This window comes from Dermacentor andersoni, chromosome 2, assembly GCF_023375885.2.
Source record: "Dermacentor andersoni chromosome 2, qqDerAnde1_hic_scaffold, whole genome shotgun sequence".
Classification (NCBI taxonomy): domain Eukaryota; kingdom Metazoa; phylum Arthropoda; class Arachnida; order Ixodida; family Ixodidae; genus Dermacentor; species Dermacentor andersoni.
Genome location: NC_092815.1, coordinates 75,425,321 through 75,448,351, shown reverse-complemented (window position 1 = coordinate 75,448,351; position 23,031 = coordinate 75,425,321). Strand labels below are relative to the sequence as shown.

Sequence of the window (23,031 nt, the reverse complement as noted above, 5' to 3'; positions counted from 1 at the left end):
CGACTGTTTGCGTGTTTTTCTTTTACTTCGCCCTGCAGCAAGAGATATGTACTTCCGTTTCGTCTGCTTGTCCTCACGTCGTGTAGTCGCGCGCGCAGACACCTAAACTATGTCATTTTCTACCGTGCTTCAGCGCGGAATCATGCTCTGTGATCCGCTTGTGTCGGCCTCAGTATTCGTGTAGCCTTGAGTTATACCGCTGGTGAGATGTCCTCGTGCACAGCGCACAAAATCGTGCGCTGCAATCACAAAAGCTCTGACACGATGCCGTCAGCGCAAGTGTTCCGCGCCGAAAAGAAGCGAGGAGAAAAAAGGAAATGAAGGTGTGGCCCGCTACGTATGCGGCACGCGACGGGGCAAATGGTGGAGCTTAGCAGTGGAGCTCGCCTCCTGAAATCATGGGTTCGCGGCACTGAAATATTTCTTTCTTGGCTATTAATGAGCCGATTTGAAAAAAAAAGAAATTGCGGCATAACGCTCCCTAGAGGACATATAACAACTTACAGCGTATAACCGAAATTTGCCATGGGGCCTGGTGAGGGGTCCTGTAAGCCCAACGAGCTACCGCCATGTGTTTGAGGGATCTTCGCAGCGCTCTTTGTCTCTCCAGGTTCACAGAAACGCAGCGTGTCACCGTTTATAGAGGCTGCATCAGCTAACTTGCGCTAGAGTGTACTTGCGCCTAGCTTTCGAAAATCCGCGCGTGCACTAGGATAATGCAACCAACCCAGGATTGTTCATTGTCCACTTGATCAACCCAAATTAATTTTTACTGTGAGTTAAAATTATGAATTAGCAATAATTTTAAAAATTAAGTACTAACCAACATTTAATGTATTGCATTAAACGCGGTATCTAAATTATAATTTATTTCTGTGGGGATAGCTGATGTGGGGTTTATTTTTCCCGGCTGCAAAGAAAGCGCGCGAGATTTGAAAAAGCATTACGTGACTAAGCGCTTGCGCGCAGCGACATTAGTGCCCGCAAGAATTCTACCAACGAGTTATCGATGCTACACGGAGACCGAAGGCATGAAAAGGAAGCAAGCAAAAATGCCAATACCTCCTCGCACTTTACAGTCTGCCAACAGCAATATCGCTGATAGCGCTTGTTACATACATTATTTATCGTATATCCCGTGGCTTCATTTCATTCATTTCTTCAACAGGCACGATATATCTGGGAGTCAAGTCTTCGGACCATATCAACGAAGTCCACGACGAACAGCTATCGATGTCGCTTGATGTACTCGTGCATTCAAGAAGACTGGACTGCACCACCAATTAGTTGAACACAGACTCTAACAAAGATAGCTTATGCATGCCTCCGAGCTGTCAATGTAATCGTGATCGTAATCTGTTTTCGTTCACTAGTGCTATGTGTCAGGTCTCACATAGTCATGCATTCGACCTGATGCGGCATCGACCATTCCTTGGTAGCATATGTTAGAAGGCATTAGTAGCATATGTTAGAAGCATATGTTCGAAGGCATCACTGCGCGCAAGCGCTTAGTCACGTAGTACTTTTTAACATCTCGTGCGCTTTCTTTTCAGCCCGGAAACAGAAACCACACCAGCTAACACCACAGAAAGAAATTGTTTGGACACTTCTCGAAAGGCTCTATAGCTTCTCCATTGAAGATCATCTACGTTTATAACGCAATACTTTAAAAGTTAGTTGGGTATATAATTCATTTTTGCTAATTAATGGCATAAGCTCATAGCAAAAATAAGTCGAGTTGCTTGAGGTGATATTGAAGTTGGTTGCATTCTGACAGCGCGCACGTCGTTTCTTTCTTTTCTTTTTTTTTAATGACTTGGCACAAATTAGCTGAGACACCGTGTGCGTATGCTGAACTGTGTGGTCCCGCGCGGATTTTCCTCTTCGCACTTCGTACTAAGCGGAGTCCTGCGCCACTGCACTTCGAATAATCCGGTCAGAAATGCATGCACTGCGGTCGAAAAACTCCGGATAAGGCGATTTCCTTATAACGAGGGCTAAACTGTATGCAAGGTGCTTTCAAAAGTCGAGAGCCACATTTGCATTCTGTTGTCTTTAGAGAATGGTGATTGAGGTACCTGCAGCAGCAACACGAAGTTCTGCTTGTCTTGCGGCAGGCCTCCCCTGGCGGCCGGGTACTCCCAGTCGAGGTCGAGCCCGTCGAAACCGTGCTTGTCGAGGAAGTTCAGCACGCTCCGCGCGAACCGCTGGCGCCCCTCCGGAGTGGAGGCCATGCGAGAGTACTTCTCTGAGCCTTCGTTCCAGCCGCCGATGGCCAGCAGCGTCTTCAGGTGCGGGTGCGCGGCCTTCAGCTTGTTCACCTTCTCGTACATGCCTGTCCCAGAATGAGCTCGATGTTTTGCACGACAACGGGCAAGCCAGTGGCGGTATAGATGGAGTGTTATGAACTTGAAATAGACTAAATATATTTCGTGCTGAACGTTATCTGCCATTCTTTCTTCTGTCAAGCTATATCTCGAGTTTAACGTCACTTCATAAAAGGTAGAAAAGAAGGGGGACGTTGCGGTCTAGCGTGAAAGGGAACACCGTACTGGCATTCGAGAAATGTCACTCCAGCAGATGTATAGAGGTGAGAATATTACTCGCCGGTATATTTGTTGGGTATAGCTGTGATGTTGAAGAATATACTCGCAGTGGTACCGTGCAAAAACAACGATAACAGATGGTCTTGAATGCAAATAACGTTGTATTTCGCTCTGTTCTTCCATGTGCTTCGTTTAGAGAGAAGTATTCGCATCAAAAGCAATGCTCTTCGTCGTTAGGTTAAGCTGGACCATTGGCCCATGCGTTGCGGATGATTGCCGCTGCGCTGTCGCGGATTCTGCCAACATTGCACTGATGTTCCACACTTGTATGATCCGATCTTTTCGCGGTATAGCTTAAGTGTCTCCGTTCATTTTTCTTTCCTCTTCCTTCTGTACTAAAAACATCTATGAATACAATACGCGCAGGCTACTATCAAAGACACGGCGTTCAACATAGCAAAATTTTAACGGGCGTACACGAGGCCTCATTTCAGCCAATATTTCTTTAAATTCTTGCACACAACTCACGCGTCACGGTCACGTTATAGGTAACGCACGCGAAAAACAGCCCTGTGTTTTTAGGTGAGGAAGCTAGAAGTGAAAGTTACCACTGTACGAAAGTTGGAGCCGCAGCCCGACGCATGTCAAAACGATAACGTCGACTGCCGCCACGACAAACGCCAACGATTACGTGAAGCGCGTATATATATATATGTTAACCTTCGGGGCAAAGATATACGCCGCAATAATCGGGAAGGAAGTCAACACGGGGCTGCTGGAGATGAGCGTATAGATACACATGGCCTTCACGCGTGGCACGTGCGACGTGTTTGCGACGCCGTCCGGATTTCACTTAACGCAACTCGGCGTTGCAGCCCACAGACGATATATGTGGGTGCAAAATTACTAAACACTAAGCCGTTTGATGCACGTTTAGCTAAGGAAATGAATCAGCGAACACAGATAGCACGGAATAAACCGGCCAGCCACTAAATGTTCATTGTAATTCTTTGTTATTTATATATGCACCACCTCACTGGTTCTATAGTATACTGCCATACACACAGTTATTATAAGCATATAATATAGCATAATGTATAGATCCGACGTGTCCCCGAGAAGGGCCCATAAGGGTTTTGCTTGATTCCTATATTGCTTAGGGTATAAAGGACACTTTGTAAGTGTTATAGAACAATATGTTTCGCACCAAGGCCGTAGTTGTCCTTCAGGTCCAGGTAGGCATCGAACGCCGCGATGACCCCATTATCCAGCTTTGCGAAGGCATACACCAGGTGGGTGCAGAGTGACGGGTCGATCTGGTCCACTGAGAACTTGCCGGCGCCACTGCGGTAGTGCGACCAGCTGCCCCAGTAGCAGAAGAATACACGTCGCTTGCTGGCTGCCTCATCTGCGTAATGGTAACGAGCTCCTTTAGTCAGAGCTGCACTTCCCAAAAACGTACAATCGCCCAAAAAGAGTTTACTGGACACGGGTTCCACGAATAATGCGTATTTGTGCTCTGATAAGGAAGGTTGCTTACAATAATTAATGAATCACTACATGTATGTCGCAAAAAAAACTTCAGGACTGAGAATTTGAAATCGAGGCGGTGTGCCCAAACTTCGCGGGAATTCAGTTCTTCCGAAAATTCCGTGTGTCGTAAACGTTCGTCGCCGACTGTACATTTTAAAAAGAAAAAGAAAAGACGTGGAGGTTGGCATTTCTTGAAAGAAACACCGGCCGCTCTCATTGCTATGGTAAAGTGGGGGATTGGACATCGTGAAAGTGTAATAAAAATCAGTTAAGTGCACGGAAGAGACTAATAATTTCTTCATAACTAGAAACGTGTCGATTTCTAGCAAACGACTATACATGCCTCTATACAGTTGGACACAATCAGGCCTATACGTAATGTGTGTTGGCTCTCGGTCTAGATTTGAAGATGTGGTCCCAGCATTCCTGCACTCAGTTCAACCACTTGATGCTGACACGAATAATCCGCTTAAGGACGATTTGGCGATGCTACTGCCCGCCTGAGGAACAGTTGCAGCAACAAGCGAATCGCGACCACTCGCACTGCAGCGACGTCAGGTGGCGCACTGAATGGCGAGGTCGTCTGCTGGTCGCGATGTTTGCCTGGAAGTGCTGCGTTTCGATACGCGCAGGACAGAACCGAGGAAAGTGAATTATGGTAGTGTGGCAATGACTGAAGTGAATTCGACGCACAGGATTTAGGACGAGAGACCGTGTCGCTTACGAGTGGTCATTTGGCGTGCTGCGCAATTATACATATTTAATTAGTGAGACGTTAATGACTTCGACAAGCAGAAACCATGAGCCACAGGCAGGTTAGGAGGTCACGATGAGTTTGCTGTTCTTGATATTTTTTTTATACCGATCAGCTTTCTACTCAGGAAAATAAAGATTATTTGACCACATGCGTACTTGATCTTCAGGTATCGGTCTCGATTGGGAGAAAATGTGGTATTTATTTGTCATCCATTCTGTCCTCAGTTGCTGGCGTTTCGATACGCGCAGTGTGTGGCAGATGAATTCATGTTCATCCAAATATTCGCAAAGGAAAAAAAGAGGTAAAAGAAAAAAGAGGGGGGGGGGGGGGGCAGAGGGGTGCGTGGTACGCGGATGTTTGTATAAGAGAGTTGAAATCAGTACGACTTAAGCAGTTCAAACAAAAGCACAGCGGTGGCGCATTCAAATTCATGCGCTTTAGCTGCAGACTGCGGTACAGCTTGAAGGGCCGTCGTGTATTACTCGGGGGGAAAGAAAAGAAGAAAGGAAAACGGTCGTCTCACAAAGCCTTTTTTTAAATGTCATCTCTCTTGGAACGCTGCACGTATACATCGTGGTTCCTTTTATACATTAATTTGTGGACTCGGCTTCGTGGTCGTTATAATAGCGACATCTGAGTTATGGGCCCAGATGGGTCGCTTTACCGCCGTTTCACATTTCGGCAAGGAATTAGTGGGAGACCTATGCTTAAGAGGCTTCTGCCTTGAGAGGAAGCGCAAGATCATAGACTTTCATTCAACGTATTTGTTAAATTTGCAGGTTCTTTTATTTCCTAAGAAGCCGATGAACCGGTTTGAATAAAGTTTCGCCCTGTAATATTGTACAAGAATTTTCAACAAAATTTAGAAATACATTGTGGAAGCATTGTTGGAGCACTAGTTGAAGCATCAACTCTACAACAAAAACCTATATTACAGTTCTGTAAACACCATCTGTTACAGCGTCTAAAGTGGGTAAAGCTTTATAAACCAACAGCGATAACAGTGTAATCGGTGAGGAGCGCTTATTTACCGGATTTTTATAAGAACTGTGTGTTCAACTGATTTCCCGACGATGCGGAACCCCTGCTAGACCTATTCCGTGAGATATGTATGCATGACTTCTGACGTCGCCACGCGCCATGACTTTTCGAAATGATTAAGCTAGGCGGCATGCCATTCTCGACAATTTGCGACAATAATATGAAGACTGCACGATGAATCCAGACGTGCCTCTATTAACCGGCAAAAATGACGACTCGCGATTGTCGGAACTCCTCCTTATCTTTTCACTTCGTTGTATTTGAAGTACCTCCTGGATTTTGCAACTCGATACATGACAGGTACTCAGAAATGTTGCGATAACACCTCGCTGATCATTCGTGCCGACTTCGCAGTCTTGATAAGGATTACAATTTAGCTGATTATCACGGCGCTATGCTGCGCCAACCGTCGCGTGATAGTGACCTATATCTGTATCGGTCGCCTCATAGCTACTGTATCAACTGCTACGCGCCTAGTCAGCCACTTTCGCGCGCGGGTGTGTGGATGATTTTCAAGCTAACAAACGAAAAAAAAAAGTGCCGAGGATGAACGTTTCATAATTCAAGTAGACCACGTGTGGGACACTGGTGAGAACCCTAAGAGGGTGACTGGAAAAGATTCTAAATTCCTCTAATTAATTACTAAAGCTGCAATAAACGACGGTAGCTGCTGGAGCCAGCGGGTGGTCTTGAGAAAGAGGTGACAAGGGAAAGAGACAACCAGGTTGAGCCCGGTTGGCTAGCCTGCAACGCGGAAGGGCAAAAGTGAGGATGTGAGGCCTTCCGGTCACCATAGTGAGGAGGTTGCACGCCTATACGCAATGAAGCGTTCATCATTCCGCTCGTCGCAAGCGGTCATGCAGATTGGCTATTTTCAGACGATAGCTACAGGCAGGCGAGATGATGCACCTACAGGCGAAACTAACCCGGTAGCGAGCGCACCTTGTGTAGGGAATCATAGCACGAACCTAAACGGTGTGCGCAAAATACTAAATTTCGTAATCAATGAAAGCTGTAATCAACCTTGGAATACAGGGCGGAGGCTGGTGCATTCTGCAGGTTTGACAAACAAGTGGTATTGGATTTTCATGTTCTGCGTTTACGTGGAGAAAAACTTGCTTATCTTGCGTTGCCACATTTAAGTAATCAAAGTTAATTAAAGAGTTGCCGTAGCGCGGCCCTCCATTCCATTTACTCTCTATTCCGGAGAGCGCGAATACTCATAATTCCACTCCTTTTACCTACTTGGAAAGGTAATTGTTGAAACATTCCCACTCTTGGAGTGGCTGGGCTGATACCTAAATCAAATGCTTTCTCTATAATTGCTTACTATACTTGCGCCTTGCGTGTCTGGTAACTAAATACTTATTTTTGAAGTCTCGATAAGGTTACAAATAACGTTGCGTACTATTTATTTATTTTTTCGCACAAGAACAAACACGCTTCGTGGCCTGTTATCTCTGCACTTCTTCATTGCCTGTAACCTCTCTAATATCTATTGTTATTAAAAGAAAGCTTGTCTCAATTTTTGTTTTGGCAAAATTATCTCTGCCTATGCCCGGTGAGAACATTAGCATCAGCCCTTAAGAGGAAGCTTTAGCTCGGGTGCTCCTATCTAAATATATGTAAAAGGAGAATTCGTTTTTCTCGGCAACCACTGCACCAAATTTGACGAGGTTTGTTGCTTTTAAAAGAAAAACTTAAAATCTAGTGACTGTTGGTTTCGAATTTTTGATTTAGGTCCTTAATTTTTTATTAAAAATTGACAAATATCGCAAATTAAAAAAAAAAGAAACTATCAAGTTTACAACTCTGTAACTCTAAAACGAAAAACGATAATACAATTCTTTGAATTGCATCTAATAGCACATCTAAAGCGGACAAAATTGATATGCTATACATGAATGTAAAAAAATTTAGTAACATGGAAATACAGCTTTTGCAGAACCTTTGTAAACAACGTAACAAATTCACGTAAAATATAAAATGACATATCAGATTTGTCCGCTTTCAATTGTCTAATGAATGCCGTTTACAAAACCACGATATCTGTTTTTGATGCAGAGTTATGAATTTGTAAACTTCGTTCTTCTATTTTTTTCGAACTTCCGAATTTTTGAAAATTCTTTTCACAAGATACAGGACATAAATCGAAATTCCGCTTCCAACAGTCACTAGAATTTAACTTTCTCTCTCAAATGCAACAAACTTCATTAAAATCGGTCCAGGGGTTATCTCAGAAAAACGTTTTTGCGTTTTACATGTATTTGAAAAGGTCACGTCGGAGTTGGGCCCGAGCTAAAGCTTCCTCTTAAGAGGAAGCTTTAGCTCGGGCCCAACTCCGATGCCGTCTATTCAAATACATGTAAAACTCAGAAACGCTTTTCTAAGATAACCACTGGGGTGATATTAATGAAGTTTGTTGCACCTGAGAGAGAAAGTTAAATTCTAGTGACTGGCGGAAGCGGAATTTTTTCTTATGGCCTGAATTCTTTCAATGAAATTTTCAAAAACTGGTAAGCTTTAAAAAAAGTAATAAAAGCACGGAATTTACAAATTCGTAGCTCTTCACCCAGAACAGACATCGCAGTTCTGCAAACTCCATCCATTAGAACATCCAAAGCGGACAAATATGTTATGTCGATTTATATCTTAAGTGAATTTGTTACATTGTTTACAAGGTTTTCAAGGGTGGTTTACAAGTTACAGAGTCGTAAACTTGATAGTTTCGTTTTCTGAAAAAAAAAATCAATTTTCATCAATTATTATAAAATTGGCAACATAAATCAAAAATTCGAAACCAACACTAGCCAGTCTTTTAAGTGTAACAATCCTTATCGAATTTGGTTCAGTGGTTGCCGAAAAAGCGATTTCTCCTTTCCCATGTATTTAGATAGGTGGCCTCGAGCTAAAGCTTCCTCTTAAAAAGAAGCATTTTGTGAACATTCGGATGGCAGAGCACATGCCTGTTCTTGGCAGAGCACATGCCTGATCAACGTACCCGTAATTTAGGAACATTATTTCACTACTACACATACAATATGAGTAACTCAAGATAAGTGAGACAACAAATCCGACGCATTTGCCAATTAGGCCAAACTATAGACTAAACCAATTTATTACATATTACGCAATTTTTACTCAAGAACGGCTCTTTCGGTATCTAACTATAGGTTAACTACCATAAATTCAACATGTGCCCATTTCATTACAACTCTATTCGGAATCCCAGGCTCCCATCTGCCAGAATCTGCCAGAATTGTGCCATCACTCGATCCCCATGCCATTCTGGATGTTTAAAAATGTGGAACGATTCCGTAATCACGCGAATTTGGTTAATAAATTCGTGGGGTCTTTTCTGGCCCGTGTACGCGCGCGTTTCAAAGGAAATGGTCTGCATTTTGTTGCGCTTGCCTCTTCACAGTGTACCAAATTATATGCCTGTACGTAATGGTAACCTTGTCAGTTTCCAAGTTTGCATCAATAAGGTGTTCGAGCTGCAAAATATTTTTCGAAACATGCAGTGATGATGAATGACGGGACTTAGCGTCTCTAGGCAACACAGTGGCTACGAAAGACACCGTGCTGCCCAAAGCTGCACGAACGCGTGTACCGCATGTACCGTTCGAACAGTTGGAAGGTATACATACCATTTAAACATGCGTATACTCAAAGCTATAATTAACACACGGACGTTCTTGCATTCCGCCTCCATTGGAATGCGGCCTTCCTCGGGAGGGAACGCAGTGTCCTTGTTCTTGCTGATTCTTTCCCTAAAGTCAGTAAAGACTTTAAACGAGTACATTAAAGCGCGACAGCAGACAAAAACTGGTTGACACTCTCAAGACAAGTGCTTGTCTCATCTTTGATTTCGATCACCAATATAGCCCGCCTCTTCATCCTGCTAGCCGAAACCTCCGCGTTATTAATACGTAAACACACTGCCATCGTATATATCGAGATGATTGCAATAATTTCAGCTCTATTACACATGAGGCTGGGAAAGTGGTATTTACAGCGCAAAGCATGTGACTGGCATGTGAATAAAAAATTAAGATAGTGGTATGCCCACTCATTATGCGCCTCCAAGTCGTGGAATGAGGGGCAGTTTAGAAGCGAGAGACGCAGGCAAGGGCGGTAAGAATCACGACGGGTAGACCTGTCGTCAGCATTTCAATTACCACGAGCCGTTCACGACACACTCTAAACGATGCGACAGATTGCCGTGCTAAGAAGTGGCCTTCAATACCGCGATTCTACAGTTTCCAACATGCGAACGAAGTAATCGAACATCACCTTCTGTGAGTGACGACGCCTTCTCCTGGAGACATAGGATGCTTGACGCGCAGAGCGAGACGACGAAAAGAGCGATTCCCTTCATGATATCATGCAGTTCATTGCACACACCACGTTCCCAACAAAGTGACGGGGGCCGGGTATATATTGGACGCTCGCGGCACGTAAACGGCCAACACTCCTGTATGAGTCGCGGTTATTCGCGCGCACGTGAGATGCTCCGCGTCTGAGTGCGCGAGTTGCGGCGTCCACAAAAAGACCCGCAAATGCGTGCAGCCGTGAATGCTTATCGTTAGCCGTGAACACCGCAGAGCTGGGGCCACTTATCGCCGACTCCGAATTATTACGGAAAGGGCATCGTTATATGGTTGCCCTATCTGTGGACCTTCGCCTCATTATCTTTCCAGCGAGCAATTTGATGGCTGAGCTGACGGTGCGGTGGTCCTCACACTCCGTGCGTGCTGTGTATGTATTCACTGAGAGCCTGGCTCTTTCGGTCATGCGTTGTAGCTTATTTCATGACTTGAAGCGTTGACATTTGGGCCGAAATGGTATAACAACCTCCGCCATTGACGTCACTTTTGTGGACAACATAATAGGGGGTCGGAGTGATGTACTTTGAAGGGGCAGCATATTCAGTGACGTGTACACTGTAAAAACTGCATATGCGGTATGAGAAACTTTGTATTGAGAGGAGAACGGAGAAGACCGTGGTGATGTTTTGAGACGCTTCGTGCGGGGCTCGAATAGAGTTACGCACAAGACAGGATCGTCAAGCAGACAGCACAGCATACTATCATAGGACGGAAGTCCTACCATCATTGTTTTCAGTACTACAATCTTGAACAGTGACGGAGGTAAGACAGCGGGAACAGGCCGGTACATTAAAAGGCGATAACTTTGAGAACTCAATTTCACTGCGTGAAAGCGGAGAAGACCAAAAGACGTGCCCACTGCAGTCGATGTATGTCGTTGAGAAAAAGAAAAGAAAAAGAGAGAGAGAGCAGACGAGCAGGCAACAGAGAGAGAGAGAGAAGAAAGAGAGAAAGAAAGAAAGGAAGAAAGAAAGAAAGAAAGGAAGGAAGAAAGAAAGAAAGAAAGAAAGAAAGAAAGAAAGAGAGCGTCTTATATCGTAAAAGCGTCAGTCGTTTCGCTGCGAATGATTGAGAATTTCGCGGACTGACAGTTGACAACTCGCAGGTGTTGAAAAAATAACAGAAAAGGTTGTCAGCTGAGCTGGACGAGCTGTCGTGAGAGGGCAGACGTCATAGTAGGCAGACTTTATTAGAGTGGCATTACGAGTTCAGTCACCTTTCGGCGGAGTTTGAGGGAAATAAAGAAAGAATTGAACTACATTTCTTTCAAGATAACTGTCTTTATGCGGTCGCGCTTAGTACACCGCGCTCTTAGCAACTGGATCCGTTTATCCGTGCGTCCCGCTATGTCGTGAGAGGTTGTGAAGTTGCCAAAGGACAGGAAATTGTTTACAGCCTGCAAACCGAGGCGCCTCAGACGATGACGTTTAACTCTCGTCAGGGCTTGTTTACAGTGTCGTATGCGGACGGGCGTTTGTTTCACTCTTGAACACCGCCATATGGATGCAGCGTGACGGTGCTTTTGGAATTAAATATTAAGTCAGAATTATACTAGCAGTCAGGCACGTCTGTCCATGACGCTACCTAACAGCTGACGTCCAGGCGCTGTCCACGCGCGTTGCCTTATGTCGTTGACTTCTCAAGCTTCTTTGTTTTCCTGCAAGTTTCAGCCTCATAAGTTCTGCTATTACTTGCTAGTCTATGCAATAGCCAGAATAGCTTGATCAGAATATAAGGACCGTGCAACGAGAGAGGGAACGAAAAATGATAAGCATAAAGTTGAGAGAGAGGAAGACGGTGATGTGTATCAGAGAGCTAACACGTAAAGTTGATATAATAGGGACTAAGAGGAAGAAATTGATTGGCAGATCACGCAATGGCGTACAGGATTTAGATAACCGGTGGTCGATTATAGAGTAACGGAACGGGTGTCAAGAGAAAGGGAAACACTTTCAAGGATGAGCGAGGTGGTCTGACGGTGGTGTGATGATATCAGAAAGTGTGCATGCATCTCTTACACACTTATAAGGAAAATTGTCCCTTGAGGAGTGTTTGGTCATGTCTACAACTCACCCATTCACATCCATAGAAAAGGGTGTTTAGGCTCACTAATACCCCACTTGAAAGAATGATATCTTGCATTGCACCCTTTCCCCCAATGTATGTTTTACCGAAGTGCACAGCACGTTTTATTTTTACAGCGATATCTTTTGTTCTATCGCTACCCCTATAGTCTTACGGACGTTCGCCTAGTGCCGAAGTGTTTCCCGAGACGCTTATAAAAAAATAAAGTGAAAAAAAAGCCGCGCAGCATACTGGGACCATATGACGTACTCTAATTTGGCGCAAACCTCTGGGAAATAGACATTTACGGCTCTTTGCTGCTTGAAATGTTGAAGTGTCCGAGCGCCCTTAATTTCGCACAAAATACCTTTTTAGCTTCTCCGAGAAACTAAGGGTACAAAAATAGTGTTTGGACATACAATCCACCCTCGAGGGTGTAATTTTACTTAGTGTGCAAGATGGAGTCAGCAAACGTGAGAAAGGGGTGAGTGGAAAGCACTAGGAGAGGCCTTTGTTTTGCAGTGCACGTAAAAGATTATGGTGATGATGACGATGCCATTCACTCATACTGTGGCGTGGTACTAGAGTGAATGACTGTTGAACGTTTGTCCAAATACAGCGGCCCAAATGAGTACCTGCAGTCCACCGCGGGTCTCGGAAAGTTACACCGGACAAACATTTTGTCACCTAAAAGAAAAGAGGAAAAAAAAAACGACAGGAAGGCCGGCTTCGCTTTACGTCGCTTACAGGGCGCTCAGCGCTCCATTGTTTGCTCGAAAGACCGTAACTACACGGAACACGCTTATGTCAACGCCAGTTTATATATTCTGCGTCACCGTGGCAGGAAACTAACCTCAGCTGTACAGAACTCGCGATAAGAGCACGCGAGTGAGTCCTCACGAACCGTTGCGAGGCCTGTACACTACTTCCTCAGCTCCACTGATTATGTCAGGGGACAGACGTCTCCCTATAATATGACTCAATAATGGTACAGTACACACAGAGACAGGGGTGCGCATGTCACTTGCGCAGCGTATTGCGCAGCGCGGTGCTCTTGATGTACTATAAGTTTACGCTCTTAGCAAATTAAGGACACTCTATCAAGAAACGCACAGCTTCATCACAGGCTCCACAGAGCACACACAACGAGAGCACACATATTTGTTTGGTAAAAAGACCACAGTTGCAGTATTTTTTCCAGCGGCGGTCGGCGTGCGTTTAGGAACACTTTTTTTTTTTCCTCTGAAGTTATCAATGGTATTATAGTGCGCGCTTGTACTTTCCGTGATAATGAGAAGAATGCGCTCAACCTCAAGTTTGTACGGAATTGTGGAGACTTCGACGAGTGTTTTCATGTACATATTGCTTGCAATGCGCACGCTTTGCGCGTGTCTTCGAATAAGCGTCATCGCGGTACTCCTGCTATGTGCGCAGGTGAGCTTATGTGAGAAAGCGAGCTTTGCAAAGATGTGTTCACTACAAGTAGTTCTCAGTGCTTCTATTGTGCGTCGATTCCTCATCGAACATTACGACATCCATATGGCAAAACACAACAAAACACCACGAGGTCCCATTTTATGAGAGCTCACTTAATAATTTTATGACAGACCTTTTCTCTCTTGCCTTTTTCGGATATCGTAAATAAGGCCTTTCTGTAATATAATATAATATAATATAATGTAATGTAATATAATATAATATAATATAATATAATTTAATATAATATAAGGAAACTGTATACAAAAAATGTACCAGAAGACGGGATACCTGTCGTGTATATAAAGATTACGCAGCTTTACCGTACATGCATTGGAATCTGTGTGAAGCGTTCATGAAATACTATAGATTTGCGCATTTAATTCCTGCGTCTTTCGCGTAAAGGAAAATGGCACGTGCATATGGTCTCCGTGGCGTACCCGTGCTACGTAATGCGACACATATTGTTTATATAGGCTTGCGTTTCTTCATTTCTTCTTATTTGTCATAAATGTACCGGGCCACTTCCTGACCAGTCCTCCGTTGTGGTTGTGCGCTATTATATAGACATCATCATCATCATCATCATCATCATCATCATCATCATCATCATCATCATCATCATCATCATCATCATCAACAACAACAACAACAACAACAACAACACGCGGACACGCTCATAGATCGATCCCCTACAGTGGTTGAATCAGTTCTAGCCACACTATCATAGTATGGAAATCATAATCATCATCAACGCGCAGTGACTATCTCAAAGAGCTACCATGCGTCGGCCCGCTTTTTGGTCAACCCCCCGCTGTGGGTGGGTGCCATTGCATGTAAATCATCGCCTTCGTAATCAACATACGGACACGTTTCTTGGCCGTTTCTCTGTAGATGGTATGTGCCATAGTATGGGAATCATAATCATCAGCATGCAGCTATCACCGCAAAAGGCTAATTGGTGTTGGCACAAAATGAGTGTACGTGTGTTTCATAGGGTTGCAAGCTACTGTAATAAATACCACGAAAAAAAAAAAAAGTGGCTGCCGTGCTGGGCGGCTGAGGTTCGAATCCTGCCGCCGCACGCACCTTTCATCTCTCTCTCTCTCTCTCTCTCTCTCTCTCTCTCTATATATATATATATATATATATATATATATATATATATATATATATATATATATATATATATATATATCTTTTTTTTTAAAGTGAATGCGAATCTGCTCGGAGATCAGCTGACTGACCGACTGACTCAGACGAAACCATGAAATGGTAGGCAAGGAAACCTTCGCTTTAATGTTAGAACGTAATGATATAGCGGAATAACAAGAATCGACTACAGTGCTGTCGTAAAATGTAGTAAATTTTCACTATTGCGCGTGGTTACAAGAGGACGTTCGAGTTAGTAGTGTACAGTACCGTGCTTCGGCTCGCGCAGTGTTATCGTGGTAAGCCAGTCATACAGTGTCGTAATTGCTCAATTACCCACCTGTATGAGTAATAATATTATATACGTTTCCTGCTTTTCGCTCGCGTGTTGATATTCAGTGCCGCCATGTCAAATATGTAAACATCCTGCCCTCATTGCTCGCTGAGTGTTTATGTTCACGACTGACAATGGCGTTCATGGAGTGCGTGTCACACATCTACCCAGCTAGCCCTACCGGTCTATGGTCCACATTTTCTCTCTCTCTCTCTCTCTCTCTCTCTCTCTCTCACACACACACACACACACACACACACACACCCGCCGTGGTTGCTCAGTGGCTATGGTGTTAGGCTGCAGAGCACGAGGTCGCGGGATCGAATCCCGGCCACGGCGGCCGCATTTCGATGGGGGCGAAATGCGAAAACACCCGTGTACTTAGATTTAGGTGCACGTTAAAGAACCACGGGTGGTCGAAATTTCCGGAGTCCTCCACTACGGCGTGCCTCATAATCAGAAAGTGGTTTTGGCACGTAAAACCCCATAATTTAATTTGTTAACACACACACACACAAACCACGCCATTTCTCGTGGTACTACGCTTCGGCGTTGTAGACTTGAATTGAGAAATTGGAGTTGACCCGAAGCCGTTAATTTCCCCCTGCGGGCCATGGCAGCGGCCCGGAAACGTTCCTCTAAATTTGAAGGCAGATAACATGCAGTCGTTGCGGGTGCCTTCTGTTATCCTATGTGCCATTTATGCACGGAAGGCATGCAGTGTCGGTATTTTGCGTCTTCCATTCTGACCTATTGGCTTTTAATGACTTCTGCGTGACATATGTGTACAAATTGCACAAGTGTATTTAGTGAGCATATGACTAGCTTAAGATTGGCTCAAGACCAATTTAAGATTCATATTCTACGAAGCGGTCGAGATTATCTCGCTACAAACGTGTAATTTTTGATCATGTGTTTATCTTAACTGACACTAGCGTGTGTACATTAGTGCGTGTGAATATTCGAAATTTCGAATACGAATCAAATTGTCTTTGGTATTCAATTCGTATTCGACTCGAGAATTCACTATTCGAAATTGTGAAATATTCTTTTCTGTTCGAAAATAAAGATGAACAACACTTATTTTATTCTCAGGGGACAAGGACCGATACGAGTGAAGACTGTTCCCAATGTATCTGCTGCGGAAAAACCGCGGTCATGTTGAACACGCACCGGGCCCTGAGCCGAACGCACGTGGCAGATAACTTCTGCTCAATAATTTCCAGTCATTAAATCAACATTCCTTGCTTTTACGCAACCTATATACGAATTCGTTGTCTCGATTTAGGCAAAGCAGTTTATTATTTGACCAGTCTAACCATGTTTGCATAACGCAAAAGAAATGGTAGGCGACCCTAATCTTTGACTTAAGTGTCCCTTAGTGGCACTCGCACCTCGGCGTTGCTGTTCTTTAGGTTAAGCGAGCGAAGGTCCTTCCCCTGACAGGATATGCTGGCGAGGAGCGAGGGAGGACGAGGAGGAAGAGCAGCGCGCTCCACCTGGCGGGGCGTACCCCCTAGCGAGCGGTGTACGAAGCGCACCTTACCCGCCCTCTCCGGTGGTGACGTCAGAGCATGTAACGAGCGTGCGCGCTGCTGTTGCGAGCAAGCAAGCGAGCGAGCAGGTGAGCGCCGGCAGAAGAGAAGCGCGAGGGGAGGAAGTGACGTCACACCCGCTCTGTTAGGCAGATGTGAAGTTGCCTGTTAACCTGTTACCTGTTAACCTGTTAAATATCATGCCACCTTCTTTTTGTGTGTGATGTCATTAGTGAGGCTATTGCTTCCGCTTTCTACTTCCTGGTTTCCAGGAATTTAGCCAAAGTCGTGCTCACCTGGCGGGTCTCTAAAGTCTATGATTCTGTGCTTTGGTGTGCGGTAAGCAGTAATTTCTAATTAATTCTAATTATTCCAGACACTTCAGTAACTCAACTTGTAACTAAACTTATGCTCTGATGTCATATCATAATGAAACCCATGAATATTGTACTGTACTGTTTCTCTTTTTTTTTTTCGGCTATGATTCGTTATTCGTTTCTGATTTAATCGGTCGTCTCAGAAAGTGAACCGGCAATGCTGCGCAAGAAACAAGAGTGTCGCTCGATGCTCGTGCCACAAAAAAAAAAAAGAAAAAAAACGCGGTGCTGTAGTACCACATTTCTCTCCTCCAACGAACACACGACTCACGTGCATCTGATGAGGTGCTGTTCCAATGTTTCGTTACTGTCATTATCATGATGCACTGAATAACTGAAAGCAAATAGAGAGTTTTAGATTAGGGGACGCAAGTCGTTTGCGTACGCAAGAACTACGGGCCAAGTTACTGCGCATGCGCCGACCCTGACGTAGGCGTCTAAATCTAAATCTCAACCAGACGTACGCGTTCCAATGCGCCCGCACGCGCCGCACCACGCCTGGGCGCGTACGGCGTCAGGCGCGGAGCCTGTTTCGCGTGTCGGCGCGCGGCGGCGTGGAGACCTACAACCGCTAGAATTTTTGCGCCCGCGCCGGAAGCTGCCGCTCGCGTCAGTAGCATGACACACCTCACATGACCACGGCAAGCCAACGTCACGTCCGGAACGACTCTTCGCGCGACGTTCAGGGAAGCCCGGGTCACCCTAGCGTTGTTGCGGGGCGGGGTTTGCGGAGCTTGCGGGAAACATGGCGGCGGTCCCGGCTGCCCGCTTCGAATTGAATTTGGCGTAGCTTTTGTAAAATGCACTTCGTTCGTAGCAAATGACTATGTAAACGGCTTTCGCTTAGTCTCAGGCCGCTTCGACGACAGAGTATTATGGATAACCTCGTGATGTTTTCGAGATCGCTTCTCGTTTCGAACGAGTCGAAGCCTAACGAAAGAAACATTCGAGATGTCAGCGCCACCTGTCGCTAATGGCGCGAAATAGCCGCAACAACGGCATATGGCCTCTGAGATTCGAAGATATCGCCAGTCAACTAAAATTGTAGAAAACGTGCGCTGCTTAGCGTACGCTATATTACAGCGTATAGCGTACGCTATAGTTGCTGACGCTAAACTAAAACTGTCTAATATGTAACACATTGCTTAACGTGGCCGTTAAGCGAAGGCTAGACTGCCTTGAACATGGCAAGCTAGCAACACTGCGCCGCCGCGACGAGACGCGCGGCTACGCGCGGCAACTCGTGCATCGTTTGGGTGCGCGCCCTCTTCCTCCGTCGGGCGCCACGCGACGTCGAGTCAGCGCGGCGTGTGCGGACGCATTGGAACGCGTACGTCTAGTTGAGCCTTAATGTTTCTCCTCCGTCTATAGCTCTTCAGTTAAGCGTACGCCCAGCTACAAGTGGCATTACATCCATGTATCAAATAACTTAAATACCCCACTCTTCTTCTTTTTTCATATTCTTCTTCTTTTCTCTTTTTTAACGAAGGATCGACTCCGCCTAATTTTTTGTTTAACTTCGTTTAAAAAGGACAAAACATTCGACATACGATGTTATATTCGGAGGTCATTTCTCTCAAATATGCGTATTTGAGTCGCTTTGAAAATTTCGCTCATCGAACACCCTTAGTTTATATATATTAATATATAAAGAAAGCAGAAGCCTATTGTTGAAACTGCCTCAGAGTGAGAGTGATTATGCTGATGACATTGAAAACCTTGATAGCTGTTGTTTCGCCGGCTCGCCCACAAACAATAGATTGTCCAGTGAGCAAATGATGACAACATGAGGTGTGGAACAAACAAACAAACAAATGGCCCGGCAATAAAGCGTATTTCGTAAATATGCTTGAAAATTTGGAGGACGCTTAAGCTTCGCCTTTAAGAGTGGAACGCGATAGCATTCAAAGATCCCTGACTGCTTCTGACGCTTCCCGGCAACTGGAACGTATGTAACCATAATGTTTACCAGGAAACGCTGGCCACGAAGGCGAGCTTTGTGGTAGAAACAAGGCCTCTTGCGTGGGCCGCGATGCGGCGGGGGCGAGCGCCAGCTGGAGGTATTGCAAGAAACCGGGCTCGCCGCGGCCGATCTGTGAACGCCGGGGCCGGTTTGTGTGTGTGAAGCGGTTTCTTTGAGTTTTCGCGTAACAGAATTATGTTTTCTCGTATAGTCAAATTACAGTCCGAGAGCTATCATATCTGCAGGTAGTGTGCAACTCGTAGTTTACGATTTTTCTACGTATTTTAGTTGGAGAAATTCAGTCAGTTCATTCAATTTCTTGCGACACATGAAAGGCCCGAGATACATGTTTCAAAAAAAAAAAAAAATCTAATTTGTCGAAAGAACGTCCGACGCCGGACGCCAGACTTTGTGCGGCACGGGCTGCTTAACGCTGTCGCCTTAAAACAACAGTCGAGCATTCAGGTCAGTTTGTTGAGAAGGAGACTGGCTGAGAGTTCTGTGAGGACGTGAGAAGGCTATAATTGCCCTTTGTGAGCTTAAGAAGAAAGGAAGGGAAGGCAGAGTGAAAATGAAATATGAAGGGGAAAGTCGAGCGAGGGCCGTCAAATTCTAGGAAGTGAGGGTGAGGTGACAAAATTCTGAAACTGAGTAAGGATAGTTAGAGCGCTTGCCGAGCATGCGCAAGCGTTGTTCAGTGTAGCAGTAAACTATCTTTTGTTCATTCTAGGCCCTTCTATCAAACGTTAAAATGGCAGTTTGGGGGACGCATGTATGATACACAACACGTATACGAGGAGATAAAGAGAGAGAATAAACATTATACAAACCACGAAAGCAGAATAGCAGTAGTTGGACAGCCATTGGTGCCGTTTGCTTACAGGCGACAAGTCCAGTACTCCGACTTCATAGTTCCGCTTGAATTGCTATCCAGTCAAAAAATGAACTGTTGTTGTTTGGCTACACTGAACCACACAAAAGCGACTGCATTCGTCGGAAATGCACCTCCTATACCGCAGACATACGGTACACTTTAAATTGCGATCGAGCTTGATCAGGATCGAATTTCACGACCGTGATTGGCACCCTTTTCGCCGTTTGTGCAAATGAGCCTATCGCGATCGAGGTTTCCGATCATAATCGGGCTCGTTCGCGATGGGCTCATTCGGCACCCCATATTTATTTCTTACAACCAAACTAAATTAAACTGAAGTTAGCTAAACTAAACTACAAACGAGCCGTCTGAAGTTCACGCTGAGCGTAACCGCGTTTAACATGGGTCAACGTTGTTTATATCTTAGCCATCGTCGACGTATGGAGCGTTCGTGTCGAACACGCCACCAATATCCGGCCGAGGGAGCCTCGACCATTTTTTTTTTTCTTTTTTGCAGAGGTCATGCGCGGACTCTGACTGCCTGTGTACGTCTGCGGTGCGACTTGCAGCCTCGGAGCTATCGTCTTTCTTGCTACGGACGTCGGCCGTGGAGTCAGCATAGATTCGGGAGACATGGCCGGCTTTCGTTTCCGAGATGCTGCAGCGCACTCTGCCGGACAGCAAACACACGCGTTTACCGGATGCCTCGCCATGGATCTAAAGTCGCTCCTCTTTTTACTTCTGGTCGGAGGTACGTGTATGTACCATGTATGGTGTTTCCAGTGTGAGAGCGCATGAAGTAATTGCATTTACTGGTTTATTTTTGAGAATGTCGTACAATTTGCGTTTTTAGCGGAGCGATATGGTTATCAGTATCCCAGTAACGAAAGTTCGTTCGTTACTGCAGTCCGACCGGCTCGTGACCATGGATACTGCTACGTAATAATGCCGTCCTCGTACACTTTATCCATCCCTAAAGCTGCAAGTGCCATCAAAGGGACCAAGTTTACATTGGATCAGTAACTTCCTTGCAGACAGAACGCATGCAATTTGTAGAAATAAATCAGTTGAGATCCTCAGTGTCACCGGCGTCTTCAGGAGATACCACAAGGTAGCGTTTTCCCCTCTGTGGTATATTTAATTTTTGTCAACTATCTGGCCCTCACGTGTTAATGTCAGCTGTAAGTTATTCGCAGACGACTGCATATTATACAACGAAATAAATTCCCGCGATGATCCCGTCACATTAAACACCGCTTCAGAAGCAGTTTCCAGGTGGTGCACTGACTGGCAAATGAACATAAATATTAAGAAATCCGCTCGTTTACCATAACCAGAAAAAGAAAATACAGACATTCATCCGGCTAACCAACATGGTCGAAAGAGTTCAAACAAAAGCAATATACCAATAATCAGCATTCAAGAATAAGTAAACATTATTTTTCCCTCATGTCGTAAGGACAGAACCGCGAATGTTTTGTAGTGTTGTTGCTAGATTTTCTTGTTTTAAAAGTAGCCTGTTGAGGAGAATTGAGTAACGTTATGAACTTCGGATGATCCAAGCTTCAAATTGCGTTTGGAAACGACAATTCAAAATGACAAAAGGAATATGCAGTTTTGCCTTTCAGGTCATTCATCTCATGCGCCTCTGAGTATACTGGCGATTTCTGGTCATGGTTTACTGCTTGTTTGTACATAAGCCACATACATAGCAACAGCGTCGTTGAACGCTGTAACAAATGGGTTCATCACGCAAGACGAGGACACGAGAGAATACGAAACACGAACACAACACTGTGTTTGTGCTTCCTCCTCTCATGTCAATGCCATGCGCGGAGCGCTGATTTATTGCTGCGTGTTACCAACTTACTCAAACCTCTGTTACTTGTATGTTTATTAACACTGTGCCTGGGAACGAAAATTGCGCCACAGGAAATTAACCTATTATGTTATATAACCTTATTATAGGGCTATATTGTTTCCGTAGCCACCGAATAACAGACCCAGGCGGCTGACAGCGTATATATCTACTTCATTTCGTATCTGTATAACAGCATCCAATCTGCCCTCTGGCGTGCTCGCGGCCTTGCTGCGTTTGCAGGCGACACATTTAACGCTATTTCCAGCTCTTGTTGAATAAATTCTGTCAACAACGCCTGCACAAATAAATCAATATATACTATTGTACTAAAATAAACAAATAAATAAATAAATAAATAAATAAATAAATAAATAGTCAATATTGTTCGCGCCTGTCAACCGGCTGGCCCAACTGCCCTTGGCAACGAAGGAAATGCGATAATGTATACGCGGCCTTCGTTGCATGCACATTGCGCCACGTTGCCCGAAGCACGTGTACTTTGGGCAGGGCTATTTATTAAACACATGCGAGTATCACGCACACATCTTCACCTGGAACAATATCCAAAAGCGAAAGAAAGCTAACTGCATGGTCACGTTCGGTGAAAGGTGGTCGCGTAAAAGTGACCAGTAATAAAAAAGGAGAGAGCCACGCTGGACAACTGATTTCTCGTTCAGATAGTCCTCTTCCGCTTGTCCTACGCCGTTTTTGCGCTGACACCATACATGACTCGAGCGTAACGTTACGCACATACTCAGAACAGCAGAGAATATACACGAGCAAGTAAGTATACGGACACGACGCAACTGCGCCGTATATTGCGCTGTTTTCAGAATGGAAAGCACTGCCATCAAGTCCACAAGCCAACGCCTTACTGAGTTTTCGCGCGTAATATCGCGCGGGCGTGGAATGCGACAAAGGCTGATTCATCCCGTTTCATTCGTTGCCGATGGATGTATAGCACGAATTGACGCACGCCCTTATCGTGGCAGCAGCGAGCCTGCTCACCAAAACTTCCGGTCGCGTGCCCTGTCACCGCACTGTGTCAGGAAAAAGACGTGTTGGTTCAGTATACGAGACGATTCTCTCTGCGTTTTCAATCAAGACAAATGAGCATTATGCGATTC

The 23,031-nt window shown here is 45.0% G+C and overlaps 1 protein-coding gene across 2 annotated transcripts in view; it reads right to left on the bottom strand.

The window, feature by feature from the left end:
- LOC126541811 (chitinase-3-like protein 1) overlaps positions 1-23,031 on the bottom strand; it is a 38,377-nt gene that overhangs the window by 15,012 nt on the left and 334 nt on the right. Inside the window, exons 1-3 of one of the 2 annotated variants that reach the window (XM_050188756.3) lie at positions 10,174-10,511; positions 3,754-3,954; positions 2,079-2,335 (exon numbers count right to left, since the gene is read on the bottom strand). In XM_050188756.3, the coding sequence (XP_050044713.1) occupies positions 2,079-2,335; positions 3,754-3,954; positions 10,174-10,258 (543 nt within the window). In that variant the 5' untranslated portion in view covers positions 10,259-10,511. Of the gene's footprint in view, positions 1-2,078; positions 2,336-3,753; positions 3,955-10,173; positions 10,512-23,031 lie in introns of those variants that run through there. The other variant, XM_050188757.2, reaches the window with a different exon arrangement.